The following is a 17277-nucleotide window of genomic DNA, read 5'->3' as shown; positions in this document are numbered from 1 at the left end:
TTTCTTAATAATTCTTTTATCTACTAATGTAGATATTTTTAACTTTGTAATAAGTCCTTTGCCCATGTGTAAAATAGATTGCATCTGTAAGTTAGTCTATATATTCTGCTGCTGCTACTGCTAAGTCACTTCAGTCGTGTCCGACTCTGTGCGACCCCATAGACGGCAGCCCACCAGGCTCCCCCATCCCTGGGATTCTCCAGGCAAGAATTCTGGAGTGGGTTGCCATTTCCACCTCCAATGCATGAAAGTGAAAAGTGAAAGTGAAGTCGCTCAGTCGTGTTCGACTTGTAGCGACCCCATGGACTGCAGCCCACCAGGCTCCTCTGTCCGTGGGATTTTCCAGGCAAGAGTACGGGAGTGGGGTGCCATTGCCTTCTGAGTAATATGCAAATGTATCCTGCATATGCAAATATTTTCTCTCATTCCGTGCACCGCCTTTCCGTTCGCTGATTTTGATGCACAAAAGTTATAAATGCTGACGCACTCTAACTTACCTATTTTTCTTTTGTTGCCTATGTTTCAGATGTCATAACCAAGAAATTATCAAGTCCAATGTAATGACTATTTTTTCCTAAGAGTTTGAAGTCCTAGTTTTTTCATTTAGGTCTTTAATACATTTTGAACTCCTTTTGCATAAGGAATAAGGTAAAAGGTCCAATTTCATTCTTTGGCATGTGGATATCCAATTTTTCTCAGTACTATTTGTTGAAAAGACTGTCCTTTCCTTATGGAATGATCTTAGCACTCCTGTCAAAAATCACTCGATCACTTATCCACGGGTTTATTTCTGGGCTCTCTATTCTCTTGGTCTGTGTGCTGTCTTACTGGTGTTCATGCTGTTTTGATTACTGTAGTTTTAAAATAAAATCTGATATCAGGAAGTGTGCGAGTTCTCCAACTTTTGTTCTTCTTTTTTCAACATTGTTTTAACTATTGGGGGATCCCTGAGATTCCATATGAATTTCTGGATTTTTTTCTATTTCTGCAAAAATTCTGTTGGGATTTTGATAGGGATGACACTGAATCTATATGCTTTGAGTATACTGACATTATAGCATACATTAAGTCTTCAAATCCATGAACATGAGATGGCTTTCCATTTATTTGTGTCCTCTTTAATTTATTTCAGCAACATTTTATATTTTCCAGTGTGCAAGTCTTTGTCCTCTATGTTTAAATTTATTAATAAGTATCTTACTCTTTTTGATGCTATTGTAAATGGGATTGTTTTTGCTTTGTGCATTTTAAAATCTTACATAAATGATATCATTAAGTATTGATATATATATTTTTCACATCTTTCTTTTTCATCATTATTATGGTACATGAAATATTTCATTATTATTATGGCACACTGAAACTGTAACAACATGTACAAGAAAGACACATGGTACCCTCACGAATGATGTCATCTCTAGAGAAGAAGAGAGCAGAATGGGATGATGTAAAGAAGAGATTTAGCTGTATCTACTACTTTTTTCTTTTTTTTAATAGGAGACCTACATAGAGATTTGTAAATTTGTTATATTTTCCTCATTTGAATATCTTATTATTTAAAAAATTTTTTTAATTAAATAAAAGACTTTCAGAAAACATGAACACATTACTGTAAGGAAAACAAATATGTATTACCTCTTGGGTCATTAACCTAGACTGTCACCTCTTGGCTAATTTCCTACTGATGTGGCAGAGGGTGATCTAGAAAAACAAGTAAATGGTCACAACTCTCCCTTCTGAGACTCTAAAAGCAGGAGTTCCCCTCTATTAAAATCTAATACCAATGAAAGCCTTTACTTACTGCACACTATTCAACTTGTCTCCTTTCATAACACTGACGCTAAATGAAGCTCAATCCAAATATGGTCAGGAAAAAGGGATATACTATCAGGAATGCTCAATTTTTATTATGCCTGATGCTTCTGATAGTAGCTAAGCCAATACATACAGGGAGTAGTTTTTGTACTATATATCAAGGTGGTTGTTTTCCAGGGAAATTTTTAATGTATTAATTTTGATGGGTTTTTTAAACACATCATGAGCTGAAAAGTAAAATGGGATAATTCTACAACGAAAATTCGACAGATATCACTTGAACTGTGCCAATGATCTATAGCTTTCCAACATGGAATCTGAAACAAGCATAGAGAAATAACAACTCATAGACATAAGCTGGGCAGTTTTCTTATTAAGGCAAGGCACCGCTTAGAAAAACACTGTATCAGATTAACAGTAACACTTCAGTGGTAACTCAGTACAGAACTGAAAATTATGCTAAGGTCTACATTTTTGCAAAGCTAACCTTCCCCTAGGAAAATTCTATACTACATTATCTTTTAATATTCAACACATATAATTTGCTACTCAATTTGATGCATAGTTAAGTATCCACTTACAGAGTTATTTTTCAAATGATCATACAGAAAGGAGAAATATAAAGAATCATATAAGTTCATCACAAAATATAAGAACATGGTTTAATTCCATCACAGTTTTTGTTTTAAGACAGTTGAGTGAAATATCTTTTAGTAACAAATGCTTTAGCAATTCTGGCATATAGATGAATCACAAAATTTAAAGACAAGCAAGAATACTAACATAACACTGCAAAATAATTATATTCCAATTAAAAAAAAAGAAAAAGAAAGACAACCAAGGAGACCAACCTTAACTCAGGAATTAATCTCATTTACTTGTGACTATCACATAAAAATGTCACCTTCTCCAGTGTAACAGCCTTACACTTATCTAGTACACAGTAGGCATGCAGTAAGTATTTGCTGATTAAATGAATTCTCATTAATTCTTACTTGAAGTATTTTTCCACCTGGGATAAGAATCTACCATATATCTCAAGCCTCTCCAAGGACTGTTTTCAATGAAATTACATTATTTTGATTTTCATATCTGGTTTAAATTTTTTGATGAAAAGTCATTTCCTCCCCCACCCAGTAAAATGACATCTCCGTGCAACTTAGCCATGAGAAGAGAAATATAGATTAATATTCATTATGTGCATGCGTGCTAAGTCATTTCGGTCATGTCCAACTCTCCGTGACCCTATGGACTGCCACCCGCCAGGCTCCTCTGTCCATGGAATTCTCCAGGCAAGAACATTTCAATGGGTTGCCATGCACTCCTCCAGGGGAACTTCCCAACCCAGGGATCGAACCTGCATCTCTCAAGTCGCCTGCATTGGCAGGCAGGTTCTCTAACACCAGCACCACCTGGGAAGCCCAACATTCACTATACTAACATATATAATATGTATAATCAACATACAACATTCATTATACTAACACATATATATAATCAACATATAACATTCATTATACTAACCATGTAACTATGTAGCAGTTTCTGTGGTTCATGCTGAAAGTTAAAAAGGACCCAAGTTAAAATAGTTACTCCTGGGAATTCCCTGGCGGTCCAGGGATTAGGACTTAGCACTTTCACTGCCAGGGCCCAGATTCAATCCAAGGTCAGGGAACTAATATCCCACAAGCCATGTGGCCTAAATAAATGAATAATAAAATAGTAACTCTTTATGGTATTTTTCTGGCAATTTAAATCACAGGATCGAAACATGTCATTCATACCACGGTATAAATCTTCTGGAACAGTGTTCAGTTCAGACCAGACTGAAACTAAAGCAGTTCTCTCATGGGTATGACTCAAGGGGTTAAAGTCTTCTAAACAAAAAGAATGTCACTGTAAGGTAAATTCAGCAAAAAGCATGTCCAACAACATGAAATCTCAAGAAAATGTTACATGAGGCTTCAAGTTACTTGTCTTAAAAGAAACAGATCTATCATATATTTGGAATTATGGTTAAAGATGCTCTTCTCTATAACAAAGGCGGAAGTATTCCTTCTCAGTAACAACAGAAAAATAAATCAGGTAACAGGAAGTGGATTTAGAATGTGGCTAAGTCTGGGTATACATTTCCTCATTAACATAAGAGACAAAAATTTCATTTCCATTCAGCTTCCTAAAGAAGATGAAAACAGAAACACACCTATGTTGTAGATGCAAAAGATGAGACTCGTGGAATGTGCTAAAATTGTTGTAAATATTCATAGATAATTTCAAGATAGTCAAAAATTAAAAAAAAATAAAACTCACGGAGAATGTTGGCCCACTGCTGGATACTACGACAGTATGAATTTCGTCATGCAGTTTCACTGAGAGCTCCCAGCTAGCCACTTGTGGTTTTACAATAGGCACTCTGAAGTTGAAAAAAAAGATAGAGTTAATAATTTTATATTATTCTGAGTAAACTGATTTTCCTTTGACATTAAGTGTGCAGAGTAAAACTGCCAAACACTGTATTCCAGAACATTTCAAAAGGTTCTATTCTTGGAAAAAAGGTTTAAAATGCAAACTGCTGCTGCTAAGTCACCTCAGTCGTGTCCGACTCTGTGTGACCCCATAGACAGCAGCCCACCAGGCTCCCCCGTCCCTGGGATTCTCCAGGCAAGAACACTGGAGTGGGTTGCCATTTCCTTCTCCAATGCATGGAAGTGAAAAGTGAAAGTGAAGTCGCTCAGTCGTGTCCAACCCTCAGTGACCCCATGGACTGCAGCCCACCAGGCTCCTCCAGCCATGGGATTTTCCAGGCAAGAGTACTGGAGTGGGGTGCTATTGCCTTCTCCAAAATGCAAACTAGACAGATGAAAAGCAAAAACTAGCACACAAAAACACTCCAAAGACAACAACAGTCATTCTGCGGAAATTGTGGTACCATCATCTATTCTATGAATCTGAGTTGCCTAATTTTTACATTCCTTCAAAATTTAACCTTCTTTAAGCATTATTTTGTTTTCAGTATTTGGTTACTTATCAAGACTATTTTTAAAACCTTATAATACTAATTTTTTCCTTTCTCCAGCTTGAGTTAAATCTGTATGCAAAAATCTGCACATGTATTTGATGAGTTTGGACATATTCACTCACTCATGTTATCTCACCACAATCAAGGTAATAAAACATAGCTATCATTTCCGAAAGCTGCCTTTTGTCCATGTATTTGGTTTCAGTTTTTCGTTTGTTTGTTTGTCTGGGTGAGAAAACAACATCAATGATGCTAATTTTAGCACACAGGTCTTTTCTTGTGATGATGAATGGTACACACTCCAGAAAAATTGGGACAAGCAGCCTAAGACAAACAAACATTTCAGAATACAAATGTTTCTCCCAATTTTTTAAGCTAACAAAATTTTAATGATTTCTGAATTAACCTCATTTAAATAAGGCATATTTGCATTATTTATACTGACTAAGCACTAAGCATGTAGTATCCAGACTCTGCCTTAAGTTTTAGTTCTAAAAATATGTTGCAGGCCAATACTTTAACATCCTCTGAATTTCAAAGGAGTCTCTGTGTAGTCAATTAAAAAAAAAAAAAAAAGCCACAAAAACTGTGACTAGAATCAAATCATCTCTAGTCACAATGTCTAACGGAGGATGATTAATAGTTTAGGTGAATATTTGTATTCAGCACACTCTTTACTGAATTATTTTTTTGGAGATGAAGGAAATGTTTTTAACACTACACAGATGAAAGTTAAAGAAAAGTTTTTAAAAATGCATCAACAAATCAAGAATAATGCACACTGTAGGTCTGGAAAACTATTTTTTGGCCATTTGAAGAGGGCTGTTTGAGAGGATAGAGCTTCACGCATGAGAACTTGAAAGAACAACAGGGTCCCACAGGGGAGGAGGAAGAGAGAGAAGGCATATGGAGGCATATGGCAGCCAGGAGGAGCGGGAGGAGCAGCAGGAGGAAGGGCACTCTGCGACCCATCTTGGCCTCCGGGCATCTTTTCCACTGGGCACTTGTTTATGCCTGTCTCACCCACTGGCCTGTGAGCTTCTAAAAGCCCAAGATCATGCCTTACTTTTCTATCCCCAAACTGCAGTGCATGCTGGGGCAGGAGGGCCAACGGTGGAGGTGAGCACGAATCAGAGGAGCACCCACTAGGTGCCAAGCCCATCTCCCCAGGGACACAGCACCAGCTGCCAAAGGAGAAACTCAAGCTCCCAGGCTCCACTTGGCTGCCTGAGACTACGGGGGTGACCTCACGGTGCTCACCTTCAAATGAGGTCAACACCCCCGTCCGTCCCCCCCCAACAAGGAGTATCACAATGACAGACTACTATGCGATCTGGCTTTCTGGAACCTGCTATCTGCCATAACTGGATCACTGTCCTGCTCAGGACTGTTGTGTAGTTTTCTACTTTACATCAGGACAAATTTCAACACAGCTAGTGGTAAAGAACCCACCTGCCAATGCAGGAGATGCAAGGCACATGGGTTCGACCCCTCGGTCAGGAAGATCCCCTGGAAGAGGGCATGGCAACCCACTTGAGCATTCTTGCCTGGAAAATCCCATGGTCAGAGGAGTCTGGAGGGCTGCAGTCCATTGGGTCACAAAGAGTCGGACACGACTGAAACAACTTAGCACACACACTCAAACCTTAATCAACCAACTATCAGTCAAGTTCCTTAAAATACAAGAAGGCCCCACTCTGTATTTATTTTTGACTATTCCCTGACTTGTATATCTGACTGGGGCAAGGCCTTAAATTGCTTCACAAAACAAACTGAGCTAAGCTGACACGAGCAGGAGAACTAACCACAGTGGTTACAAACTCTGGATCCAGTGACTCGAGAAGACAGAAGAAAACCCAGCTCTGTCATTAATCAGCTGTGACCTCCAGAAAAGTCTGTTTCCTTATGTATAACATTAAGACAGTAATAGTGTCTGGGTCACAGTGTGTTGAGGATAAAATTAAATAATGCAGGCAAGTGTTCATTTTATTATTAGAAATGTTTCATAATAAATATTTCATATTATCCCACCTCTAGGCCTATGGAGAAGGAAATGGCAACCCACTCCAGTCTTCTTGCCTGGAGAATCCCCATGGGCAGAGAAGCCTGGCGGCCTGCAGTCCATGGGGTCGCAAAGAGTCAGAATTTGTGTCTGACTCTTTGCGACCCCATGGACTGCAGCCTGCCAGGCTTCCCTGTCCACCACCAGCTCCTGGAGCTTGCTCAAACTCATGTCCATCATGTTGGCGATGCCATCCAACCACCTCATCCTCCGTCGTCCCCTTCTCCCACCTTCAATCTTTCCCAGCACCAGGGTCTTTTCCAATGAGTCAGGTGGCCAAAGTATTTTTTATGCTTAAACTTTTTCACAATGCAGAGGCCCAGTAACTCTTTCCAGTAAATGTGGTGCCTCTGTTTCCAGAGGCATCTTGGGAAGCTGCTCATCCTGGCATCCTGTTCAAAAGCAGGACACGTCTTCCACGGAAAGCAACCTTATGGATGGTGGCGAGATGTCATTGCTGCTCTTCAGAATCTAACTGCTATTTATTTTTCTGTTGTTTTCTTTGGATCCACATGTTTCATACATGTTGGAACCTGCCCCGAGAGGGACCTGCAGAGCGTGCAGAGGCTCTTTGAGTTAAAAGGCTGAGGGTCTCATCTCAGCATGTTCGTCCTACTGGCATTGTTACAGGGAACTCATCTGATCCTTTGGAGCCAAAACTTCCACGCTTTAAAATAAGGATCAGAGCAGGGACAGTGAGGTGACAGGGGAGGCTGCTGCTGCTGCTGAGCTCACGTACGACGCCTGAAGCAGCAGTTCTCTAACAATGTAGCAAAGAGGCTCCTCTGTGAAAGCAAGACCTTGAGACACTAAGAACACAGGGTCAAACAGTGGAATCTCTTTACAGGAGTTCACTCTTCTACAAACAAAATTTGTTAAGATTCCTTCTGGCTCTGAGTAAGTTTTAAAATAGTTTTGTTTTGGTTTTAAATAAAATGGATGGGTTTGGGAGCATACAGGCCCAATGTAAATATCAATAAGTTCTGCAATGGAAATAATCTGTAACTATAAAGTATAAACTATAAAGATAGTAATACATACCAACCTGAAAGCATATGTGTTCTATTTACGCAAAATTATTGAAACCACATTAACAATAATTACTTCAAAATAAAATACTGATATTAACTCCACCAGCACAAACATGTTCATAATGGTAATAATCACTGAAAAAGTTATATTTTAAATTTTAGAAAAAAAATTATATTTCTTCATGAAATTCAAAACAGTCTGAAAGAGGACTTTATGAACAGTTCTCTGAAAAGGTGGAGCAGGGCAGAGTCTTAGAGCTTTACTCAAGTCATCACAATAATGATACGCAGAAAACAGTCTCCTTTCCTGATCTATATGTCTGGTGAAAGAGATTGCCATTTGATGAAAAATTTCATCTGGGTAACTTATTAGGTAACTGGAAAGCTGATATCATTTAAGCTACTACTTCAAAAACAAACACACAAAACAGTAAAAAGGAATTCATATAAACACTACTCACAAAGCAAATCAAATAACAGCTCTTACCCAGACCTGTCCACTTTGATTCTCATCTGCTAGTAAGAATGCGTATGCTCAATAAAACTAAATTATCCTATATTTTATGGAAAAAGCTGTCAGCTGACCGTCACAAATGTTAATGGTACAACATTTAAATTTACTGGAATATTTTTTACTCAAAAAGGTGCAGGTAATACTAAGTCAAGCATGTTAGTACTGCATGTCATTTGTTACAGCAGGCTTCGTGTAAACATAACGAGTAGCATCTTTTGTTATCAAGGATCATAAGCATCTCAAAACCATACTATCACACACTCAGAAACGCTGGTTTGCCATTGTGCCATTACCTATTTAGGACTGAAACACTGAGTTAAAACAATGTTAGTGCTCAAAGAATCATTACGCGACCCTTCATCATAACTTTCACAGTGGGTGGTCTGTAAAATGATCAAGAATAATATGCAGCATTCCGCGGCCGCGGAGGTCAGCTTCTGCATACAAGTCTTTGCAGGAAGAAAAAGGCCTTCAGAAAAGTGGGCCATTCATCTGCACCAAGTTCAGAGAATTTCCAGCACGGTGAAAAGATATGTTATGCAAGCACATAGATGTATTCAGTGGGGGTAGACAGAACCAGTTACATGGAGACTACAAAGGAGCCCTCCCATGGCTCATGAATAAGTCGAGGAAATGATCAGAAAAAAACAGGAGAGAGATGTTTAGACAGATGGCCCACTTAAAATGCCTGAGACAGGGCATAAGCAATTTTAATGAAACTTTAGATCTAGCATATGAATTGTGTCTTATTTCCTCCAGGGGAGGGGGGTAAAAAAAAAAGAAAGGAAACCGAAAAAGACAAAAATCCAACAATTTGCTGAAAAGCCCACTTTTAGCAAGTTGGGATGGAGGAAGAGTCACAAATAAAAGCTTTATTAGTGTGATAAATTCACATAAAATTCTTCACAGAGCCATCAGCCATCAGAATGAATATGAAAAAGCACGGAATGAACAGATTAAAAGAATTTTAAACAGAAGTCTACTGCCAAACCAAACAAAAATCTAAGCCTTATTATGTGAGAACTTACAACACTCCAACATTAAAGTTCATTGCTGCAGAAGAAAGATAAAAGCAGCGTTTTCAGAGAACCTCTTCAAAGCTAGAACTTGTCATAGTGGAGGAACAGAACTCTGCCTGTATGCAATTTAAAATGTGTACGTGAGAATATAGGAGACTGTGGAGGAGAACGTGTATCACAAAATCGTGCCTAGAAGGAGTTAGAGAATATCCCCAAGTCCAGCTGCATTAGCGATACAAATAACTGCACAAATGACACTTGAATCTAGAAATGAACCACATTACTTATAATCTTAAGTATATTTTAATATTATGCAAACTCTATTTCTTTCTTTCACCAGTAAGGCTTTATGGTTCTAAGTCTGATCTCTAGGTACAATTAGTGAGGAAAACAATGCTGATAGTGTATAGCCATCACCCCTGCAGTGTCTGACAGATCACTACATGACCTGGGCCTCTATGGTGGCTCAGTGAAGAAGAATCCACCTGCCAGTGCAGGAGACATGGGGTGGATCTCCGATCTGGGAAGATCCCACACGCCATGAAGCAGCTAAGCCCATGTGTTGCAACTATTGAGCCTGGGCTCTGGAGCCCGGGAGCCGCAACTACTGAGCCCACGTGCCTCATCTACTGAAGCCCATGTGTCCTAGAGCTGTGCTCTGCAGCAAGAGAACCCACTGGAATGAGAAGCCTCTGCACTGCAACTAGAGAGTAGCCCCACTCGCCACAACTAGAGAAAAAGCCCACGCAGCAACAAAGACCCAGCACAGTCACAAAAGAACCCAATCAATAATTTTTTAAGTTACATGACCTTCACAAGTTACTATACTTCTTGTGCATCAGTTTCCTTATCAGTAAGACAAAAATAGTAAGACTACTTAATTTGCATGTTGATTAAATGAGATAAAAGGTGTAAAACGATTAGACAGGTGCTTGGTACATTAAAGGCTAATTAAGAGGCACTATCAACATTATCATGATTTGTTTGGTGCAGTAACGTGAAATCCTCCTCTATTGTTGCAACAACCTGCTATTCAATACTATACAATTTAAATACAGTGAAATTAAAAAATCTTAAGTTCCATCATTTATCTTTCCAATAAATCTGCCCCTTCCCAACAACTATAAAGCTCCCCATAAACTTCAAAAACTGTGTACTCCTGTGTGTGGTTTTTACCCAAAATAATGTTTCTGAGGTCCGTTCACGTTGACGCGTTCATTCTTTTTGGCCGCTGAGTGGTGAGTGCTCTGTTGCACGTGAGCACACTAAGTGAGTTCACCCTTTACTGACGGGCCTTTGCGTGGTTTCCAGTTTGGGGCTCTCATGAACAAAGCTGCTATAAATATTCTTTGAACAAATATTTTTTGAGGACTTGTGTGTTCGTTTCTTAAGGGTAAATATATCTTCATCTTAAGAGTGGAGAGTCTATGATGAAGGTACACCCAATTTTATTTCTGGACTTGACCCCACTGACCAGCGTTTACTCCTACACCGGTGCCACACTGTCTTCGCTACTGTAAGCTGGCACTATGCTCTGAAATCAGGAAGTATGAGTCCCCCCAGTTTTGTTGTTCTTTTTCAAGAATGTTTTGGTTATGCTGAATCTCTTGCACTTTCACATAAATTTTGGAATGTGATTATTTCTGCAAAAATCACAGCTGGGATTTAATAGTGATGGCATCAAATCTGTGTATCATCATTTCGTCTTCTGATCCATGAATGTGGGATGTTTATCCATTTATTTGTCTTTATTTCAACAATTGTTCTGTACAGTTTTCAGTATACAATCTTACACTTTTTTAAAAAAAAAATTTGTACTTAAGTACTGCATTCCTTTTGCTGCTACTGTAAAATAAAATTGTTCATTTTTGGTTCATAACACTCCTATTGTATAAAATAAATGGATATTTACATGCCGCTCTTATATTCCACAACTTTGCAAAAGTATTTTAATAGCGGGTTTTTTTTGTTTTTTTTTTTTGGTGAATTCCTTAAGATTTTCTATATACAAGATCATGTCACCAAAATTAGAGATGGTTTATTTCTTCCCCATCTTGATATCTTTAATTTTTCATGCCAAACTGCCCAAGCCAGAAACTCCAGGAAAATGCTGAAAAACTAACAACAAACACCAGTGTCTTATTCCTGACCTTAGAGGAAAACATTCAATTGTGTGCCAATAGATATGATGTTAGCTGTGGATTTTTCGTAGATGGCCTTCATTGGGTTCAGGAAGTTCCTTTCCTTCTATGCCTAATTGGTTGAGTGCTTTATCATGAAAGGCTGCTTGATTTTCCCAAATGTTTTTTCTGCATTTCTTGAAATAAGTCCGTGGATTCTGCCCATCATTAATATGATTTATCACATTGAATGATGTGTGTACCTAAGGTAAAACTGTGTGTACCTAAGGTAAAACTCACTTGGTTATGGTACATAATCATTTTATATATTCATGAATTTAGTTTGCTAGATTTTGTTGAGGATTTTTGCATTAATGTATGAGGGAGGTTGGTCTTTAGTTGTCTTTTTTTCTAACATCTTTTTCTGGTTTTGGTATTACAGTATAATAATACTGGCCTTGGAGAATGAGTTGCAAATTCTATCCTTCTTTTGTATTTTTTGGAAGAATTTATAAAAGATGAGTATTAGTTGATTTCTTTCTAAATAGTTCACTGAATTCACCAGTGAAGCCATTATCCCTGGGCTCTTCTTTTTAGGAAATTTTGTGATGACTAATTCAATCTCTCGCAGGTCTATTCAAATTTTCTATTTTCTCTTAAGTTAGTGTTGGTAGCTTGCATCTTTCTACAAATTTCTCCATTTTATCTAAGTTGGCATATAATTATTCACATTATTCCCTCATCACACTTTTAATTTTGTAAGGTCAGTATGTACAATACCTATTTTATCACTAATTTAACGATCTGAGTCTCTCTTTCTCTTGGTCAATCTCTCTAAAGGCTTGTCATTTCCACTGATCTGCCTAAGGACCAAATTCTGCTTTTATTGATCTCTACTGTTTTTCTATTTTCGATTTATTTCCTATCCAATGTTTAGTACTTTCTTCTCTCTGCTTGTTTTGGGTTTAGTTTGTTCTCCTTTTCCAATCTTCCTGAAATGGAAGATGAGGTGACTGACATGAGATCTTCTTTTAATTCATTTTATTTATTTTGCAGCACCGGATCTTAGCTGTGGCACGTGGGATCTAGTTCCTTGACCAGGGATCGAACCCAGGCCTCCTGGCACTGGGAGCACTGAGGCTTAGCCACTGGACCACTAGAGAAGTTCTGAGATCTTCTTTTCCAATATGTGTTTACAGCTCTAAACGTCCCTCTAACCACTAGAGGCATTTCATAATAAGTTTTTAAATGTTCTGATCTTGTTTTAATTTCAAAATATTTTTCTAATTTCTTTGATTTCTTCTTCATCCCATTTGTTATTTAGGAGTGAATTATTTAACTTCCACAAATTTGTAATTTTCGCAAATTTCCTTTTTTGTTGACTTGTCATTTCATTCACCTGTGTTTGGAGAACATACTTGGTATATTTCAGTCCCTTTACATGTATCAGGGCGTGTTCTATGGCCTGGCACATGAGATGCTTTACCGTGGCAAGTGTTACACATGCACTTGAGAAGCTGCGTGTTCCGCTGTTGACTGTATTCTTCTATATAGGTATCTTCTATTCTTCTACATAGATATATTAGACCTGTTTGGTTTATAGTGTTATACAAGTCTTCTACTTTCTTGTTCATCAAGCCTAGTTCTATCCACTACTGAAAGTGGAGTATTCAAATCTCCAACTATTACTGGTGAATTGTTAATTTCTCATTTCAATTGTCACAGTTTTGCTTCATATACTTGGGGACTGCATTATCAGGTAACATATATGTTCAGAATTGTTATAACTTTCTCATGGATTGACTGTTCTATCATTATAAAATATCCCTCTGTCTCCAGTAACAATTTCTGTCTTAAAATTATACTAGTATTACAAATATAGTACATCTGATAACTCCATCCTTTTATCTTCAGTCTACATTGTGTCTTTGTGTCAAAGAATATCTATTGTAGAGAAAATACATTTGATCTTATTTTTTTATCCACCATACTAATATCTGCCCTTGATTGGTGTGCTTACTCCATTTACATTAAATACACTTCTTCATTAAGCAAGATTTACATCTGCCATTTTATTTTTTGCTTTTCATATCTTTTTTTGTTCTTCTATTCCTCCATTATTGTCTTCTTTTAAGTAGATATTTTGCAGTGTACCATTTTAACTCCCTTGATGGTTCATATACTATTTTTTAAAGCTATTTTCTTAGTGGTTACCTTAGGGATTACAATTTGTACCTTATATTTAAACACTATAGTATGGATTAATGCTAGTCATTCAGTCATGTCTGACTCTGAGATCCCATAAACTGCAGCCTACCAGGCTCCTCTGTCCACGGGACTCTCCAGGCAAAAATACTGGAGTGGGTAGCCATTCCCTTCTCCAGGGGATCTTCCTGGCCCAGGGATGTGTCTCTTGCATTGTAAGCATGTCTCCTGCACTGCAGGCAGATTCTTTACCATCTGAGCCACCAGGGAAGCCCGGATTAATGCTAACTTAATTGCAAAAGCATAGAGAAAATTTGCTGCAATCAATAGCTTTGTTTTCTCTACCATTTGCCTTTTTATTGTCATACAAATTATATTTGTATATATGATACACCTGTAAACTTAGAATTAAAATTACTGCATTATGTAATTCTTTTAAATAAGAAAAAGGGGGGAAAGATTACTAAAACTAAGAATAGATTTATACTGTCTTTTATATTTACTGATGTAGTAATCTTTAACCAGTGCTATTTTTGCTTCATACATATTTACGTTTCTGTTAAATGTACTTTCATTTCACCTTGAAAAACTTCCTTTCATACTTTTTCTTGCATAGGTCTGCTAGCTTTGGTTTCTCTTATTTGTTTTCAATGTCTTAATGTCTCCTTCATGTTTAAAAGTTAGTTTTGCTGGATACAGAATTCTTTGTTGACATTTATTTTTAATTCTTCAGCACTTCATATATACCATCCCATTCTCTTCTGGACACCTTGGTATCTAATGAGGTGGGAGCCCTTAATCTTACTGAGGATCTCTTTTACATGATGAGTCCTTTTCTCATGCTGCATTTAAGATTCTTTTTGGTTTTTGACAGTTTTGACTGTGATGTGTGCAGCTGTTGAGCTTTTTGAGTTTATTCTACCTTGGACTTTGTTAAGCTTATTGAATGTGCAGATTAAGGTTTTTCATTTCGGTTTTCATTTGGGATGTTTTCAGCCATGATTTCTTTTAACAGTCTTTCTGCTCCTTTATCTTTCTTCTCTTCTGCTTCTGGGACTCTCAGCATGTATGCCAGTACATCTGAGTGTCCCCAAGATCTCCAAGGCTCTGGTCATTCTTCTTCAGTTTTCTTTCTGTTCTTCACTTTGGATAACCTCGATTGATATATCTTCAAATTTGCTGATTGTTTCTTCTGCCACTCAAATCTATTATTGAATTCCTCAGTTCATTTTACCATTATGGGCACTGTACTTTCATCTCTAGAATTTTTATTTGCTTAAAAAAATCATTTCTATCTTTTAAAAAATATATTTATTTATTTATTTGGCTGTGCCAGGCCGCAGTTGTGGCATGCAAACTCTTTGTTGTAGCATGCAGGACTCAAGTTTCCTGACCAGAGATCAAACCCAGGCCCCCTGGATTGGAAGGATGGGAGTCTTAGCCACTAGGGAAGTACCACTAGGGAAGTACCAATTTCTATCTTTTTATTAATATTTTCTATTAAGTGAGATATGGTTGCCATAATTTCCTTTAATTGTTCATACTGGACTTCCTTCAGTCCTTCAAACATAATTTTAATAGGTTATTTAAGGTCATTGCATAGTAAGTACAGCGTCTGGGCCCCTCTTGGGCAGTTTCTACTGAGTTTTCATCCTGTGAATGGGCCATACGTATAAGTTTATTTGAATGTCTTATAATCTTTTATTGAAAATTGGCACACGTGCAAATGAGATTCTCTCCCCTCACCAGGCCAATAAGTTCCCTAAAGCACAGGAACTATTTTGTTATTACTCTAAGCCCAAGCATCTTATCACAAGGAGCACCATTTGTTATTTTTGGAACAATCGAACAACTCTAATTCTGAAGGTAAAAAATTATCATCATTAAAATATATACTCAGGAGTTTACTCTGATGAAAGTTAAGTGACCTCTGTAAAGCAGATGGTCAGGATACTGGCCATCTAAACCAGTGTTATCTAGATTCAGGGTTGTTAGTTACAAATGAATATTCAGAGTATGAAATCAGTCTGACACACTGTGAGAAACCAGAAATTCAAAAAGAGCACTAAATCATAAAAAGATTTTTTTAAAGGTGGTTTAAAAGAAAAAAAAACCAAAAAACGCAGCTTAATTCAGAGTTTATCTTATTGATCAATATGAAAACCTCAATGAGTGTAATAATGGAAGATAAAGATACTTTAAACAGCTACTATATTAATATCTTTGGAAAAAAATGCATTCAAATAATACGGGTTACTAGTTGCTGGCTTTCCTTTTCTTATACATTTCTTTATATTTCTTAGAATATATCAAATTTCATAAAACTTATTCACAGAATAAATTTTACTGAAACTATTATTGGGATAAAGATGAAAAGCTATCTCTATAAGTAGAAATTCAAACCTATTCAAACCAAAGAATCAAGATCTAAATAAACAATGCATTTTCAATGTCCACTAACTATAATACACAGAGAGAATTTTTTTACTGAAAAATCATGAAATGTCTTCAAAAAGCTTATTTTTCCAATTTGCACCAATTTCATTACTTTTAAATTCTTACTTAACTAATGAACCTCTCTAAACCACCTTTAAATCTTTTTCTGAAACAAGGCTGAACAATTACATACAAATATTCTTCCATCACCTACAGAAAATTGCCTTACACAGATTGGCTCACTTGGGTTTTTAATAATAATTTTTGAACTATGTAAATTAATCATTTTAAATTTTATTATGAATGTAGTGGTAGTGTTGATTTAGTTTCAGTTCCAAAATCAAGGATTTTACTATCCTATAAAACATATCCTGAGTTCAAAGTATTTAAGGGGGGTTAAACAAAATGCAAACATTTAATGCAACATTAAGCATATGAAATAAAAACTTGATTGCCAAAAGAAAGCATGCTACGCTGTTACCCTGGTGACAGGTTAAAAAAGGGATTGTGAGCTGAATAGCTGTATGATATGAAATTAAAATGTTTCACATTGAACAATCCAAAATGAATTGGGAAAGGTTAGAGTAGAGGAGAGAGAAATCAATTCTCCAATGGCAATGGGTGAATGGGAGAGAAGAATGAATAGGATTTGCCAGTGGGGTGCAACAGCTGCCAAATATTCCTGCAGCCAAAGAATCACAATAATACTGATGAAGTGTGCAAGAGCTTTTGGAATCATTGCAGGGAACAGAGACATTCTCCTGCAATAATGAGGCTATTCTGTCTTCCATTCAGCTCTTGTAGTACAACGAAAAACAAAAAAAGAAAAATATTTCAAAATGTAATATTTAACAAAAAGCCTATAAATATGACATATTTTCCACTTAATATTTTGTGCCTAAATTCACACAGGTTTCTAAATCATCCAAGATACAGTCTTATTAAGAAACTGAAAATATAAGAGAGATGTCAAAAAGTAAGGCAAGCTTAAAGGATGAAGACTGAATTAACATTTTCTTTCCTCTTGGTGCTTTCGCTTAATTAAAGAGCTATTTC

General features: G+C 37.0%; 1 protein-coding gene across 5 annotated transcripts in view; it reads right to left on the bottom strand.

The window, feature by feature from the left end:
- Positions 1-17277, bottom strand: part of PCCA (propionyl-CoA carboxylase subunit alpha) — a 417781-nt gene that overhangs the window by 122097 nt on the left and 278407 nt on the right. For 3 of the 5 annotated variants that reach the window (XM_061435312.1, XM_061435310.1, XM_061435308.1), the window contains 2 exons: positions 4126-4228; positions 3340-3372 (listed from right to left, as the gene is read on the bottom strand). In XM_061435312.1, the coding sequence (XP_061291296.1) occupies positions 3340-3372; positions 4126-4228 (136 nt within the window). The remainder of the gene's footprint in view (positions 1-3339; positions 3373-4125; positions 4229-17277) is intronic. The other 2 variants (XM_061435309.1, XM_061435311.1) reach the window with 1 other exon arrangement.

The sequence above is a fragment of the Bos javanicus genome, chromosome 12, assembly GCF_032452875.1.
Source record: "Bos javanicus breed banteng chromosome 12, ARS-OSU_banteng_1.0, whole genome shotgun sequence".
In the NCBI taxonomy this organism is placed as follows: Eukaryota; Metazoa; Chordata; class Mammalia; order Artiodactyla; family Bovidae; genus Bos; species Bos javanicus.
This window is presented reverse-complemented; position numbering and strand designations above follow the sequence as displayed.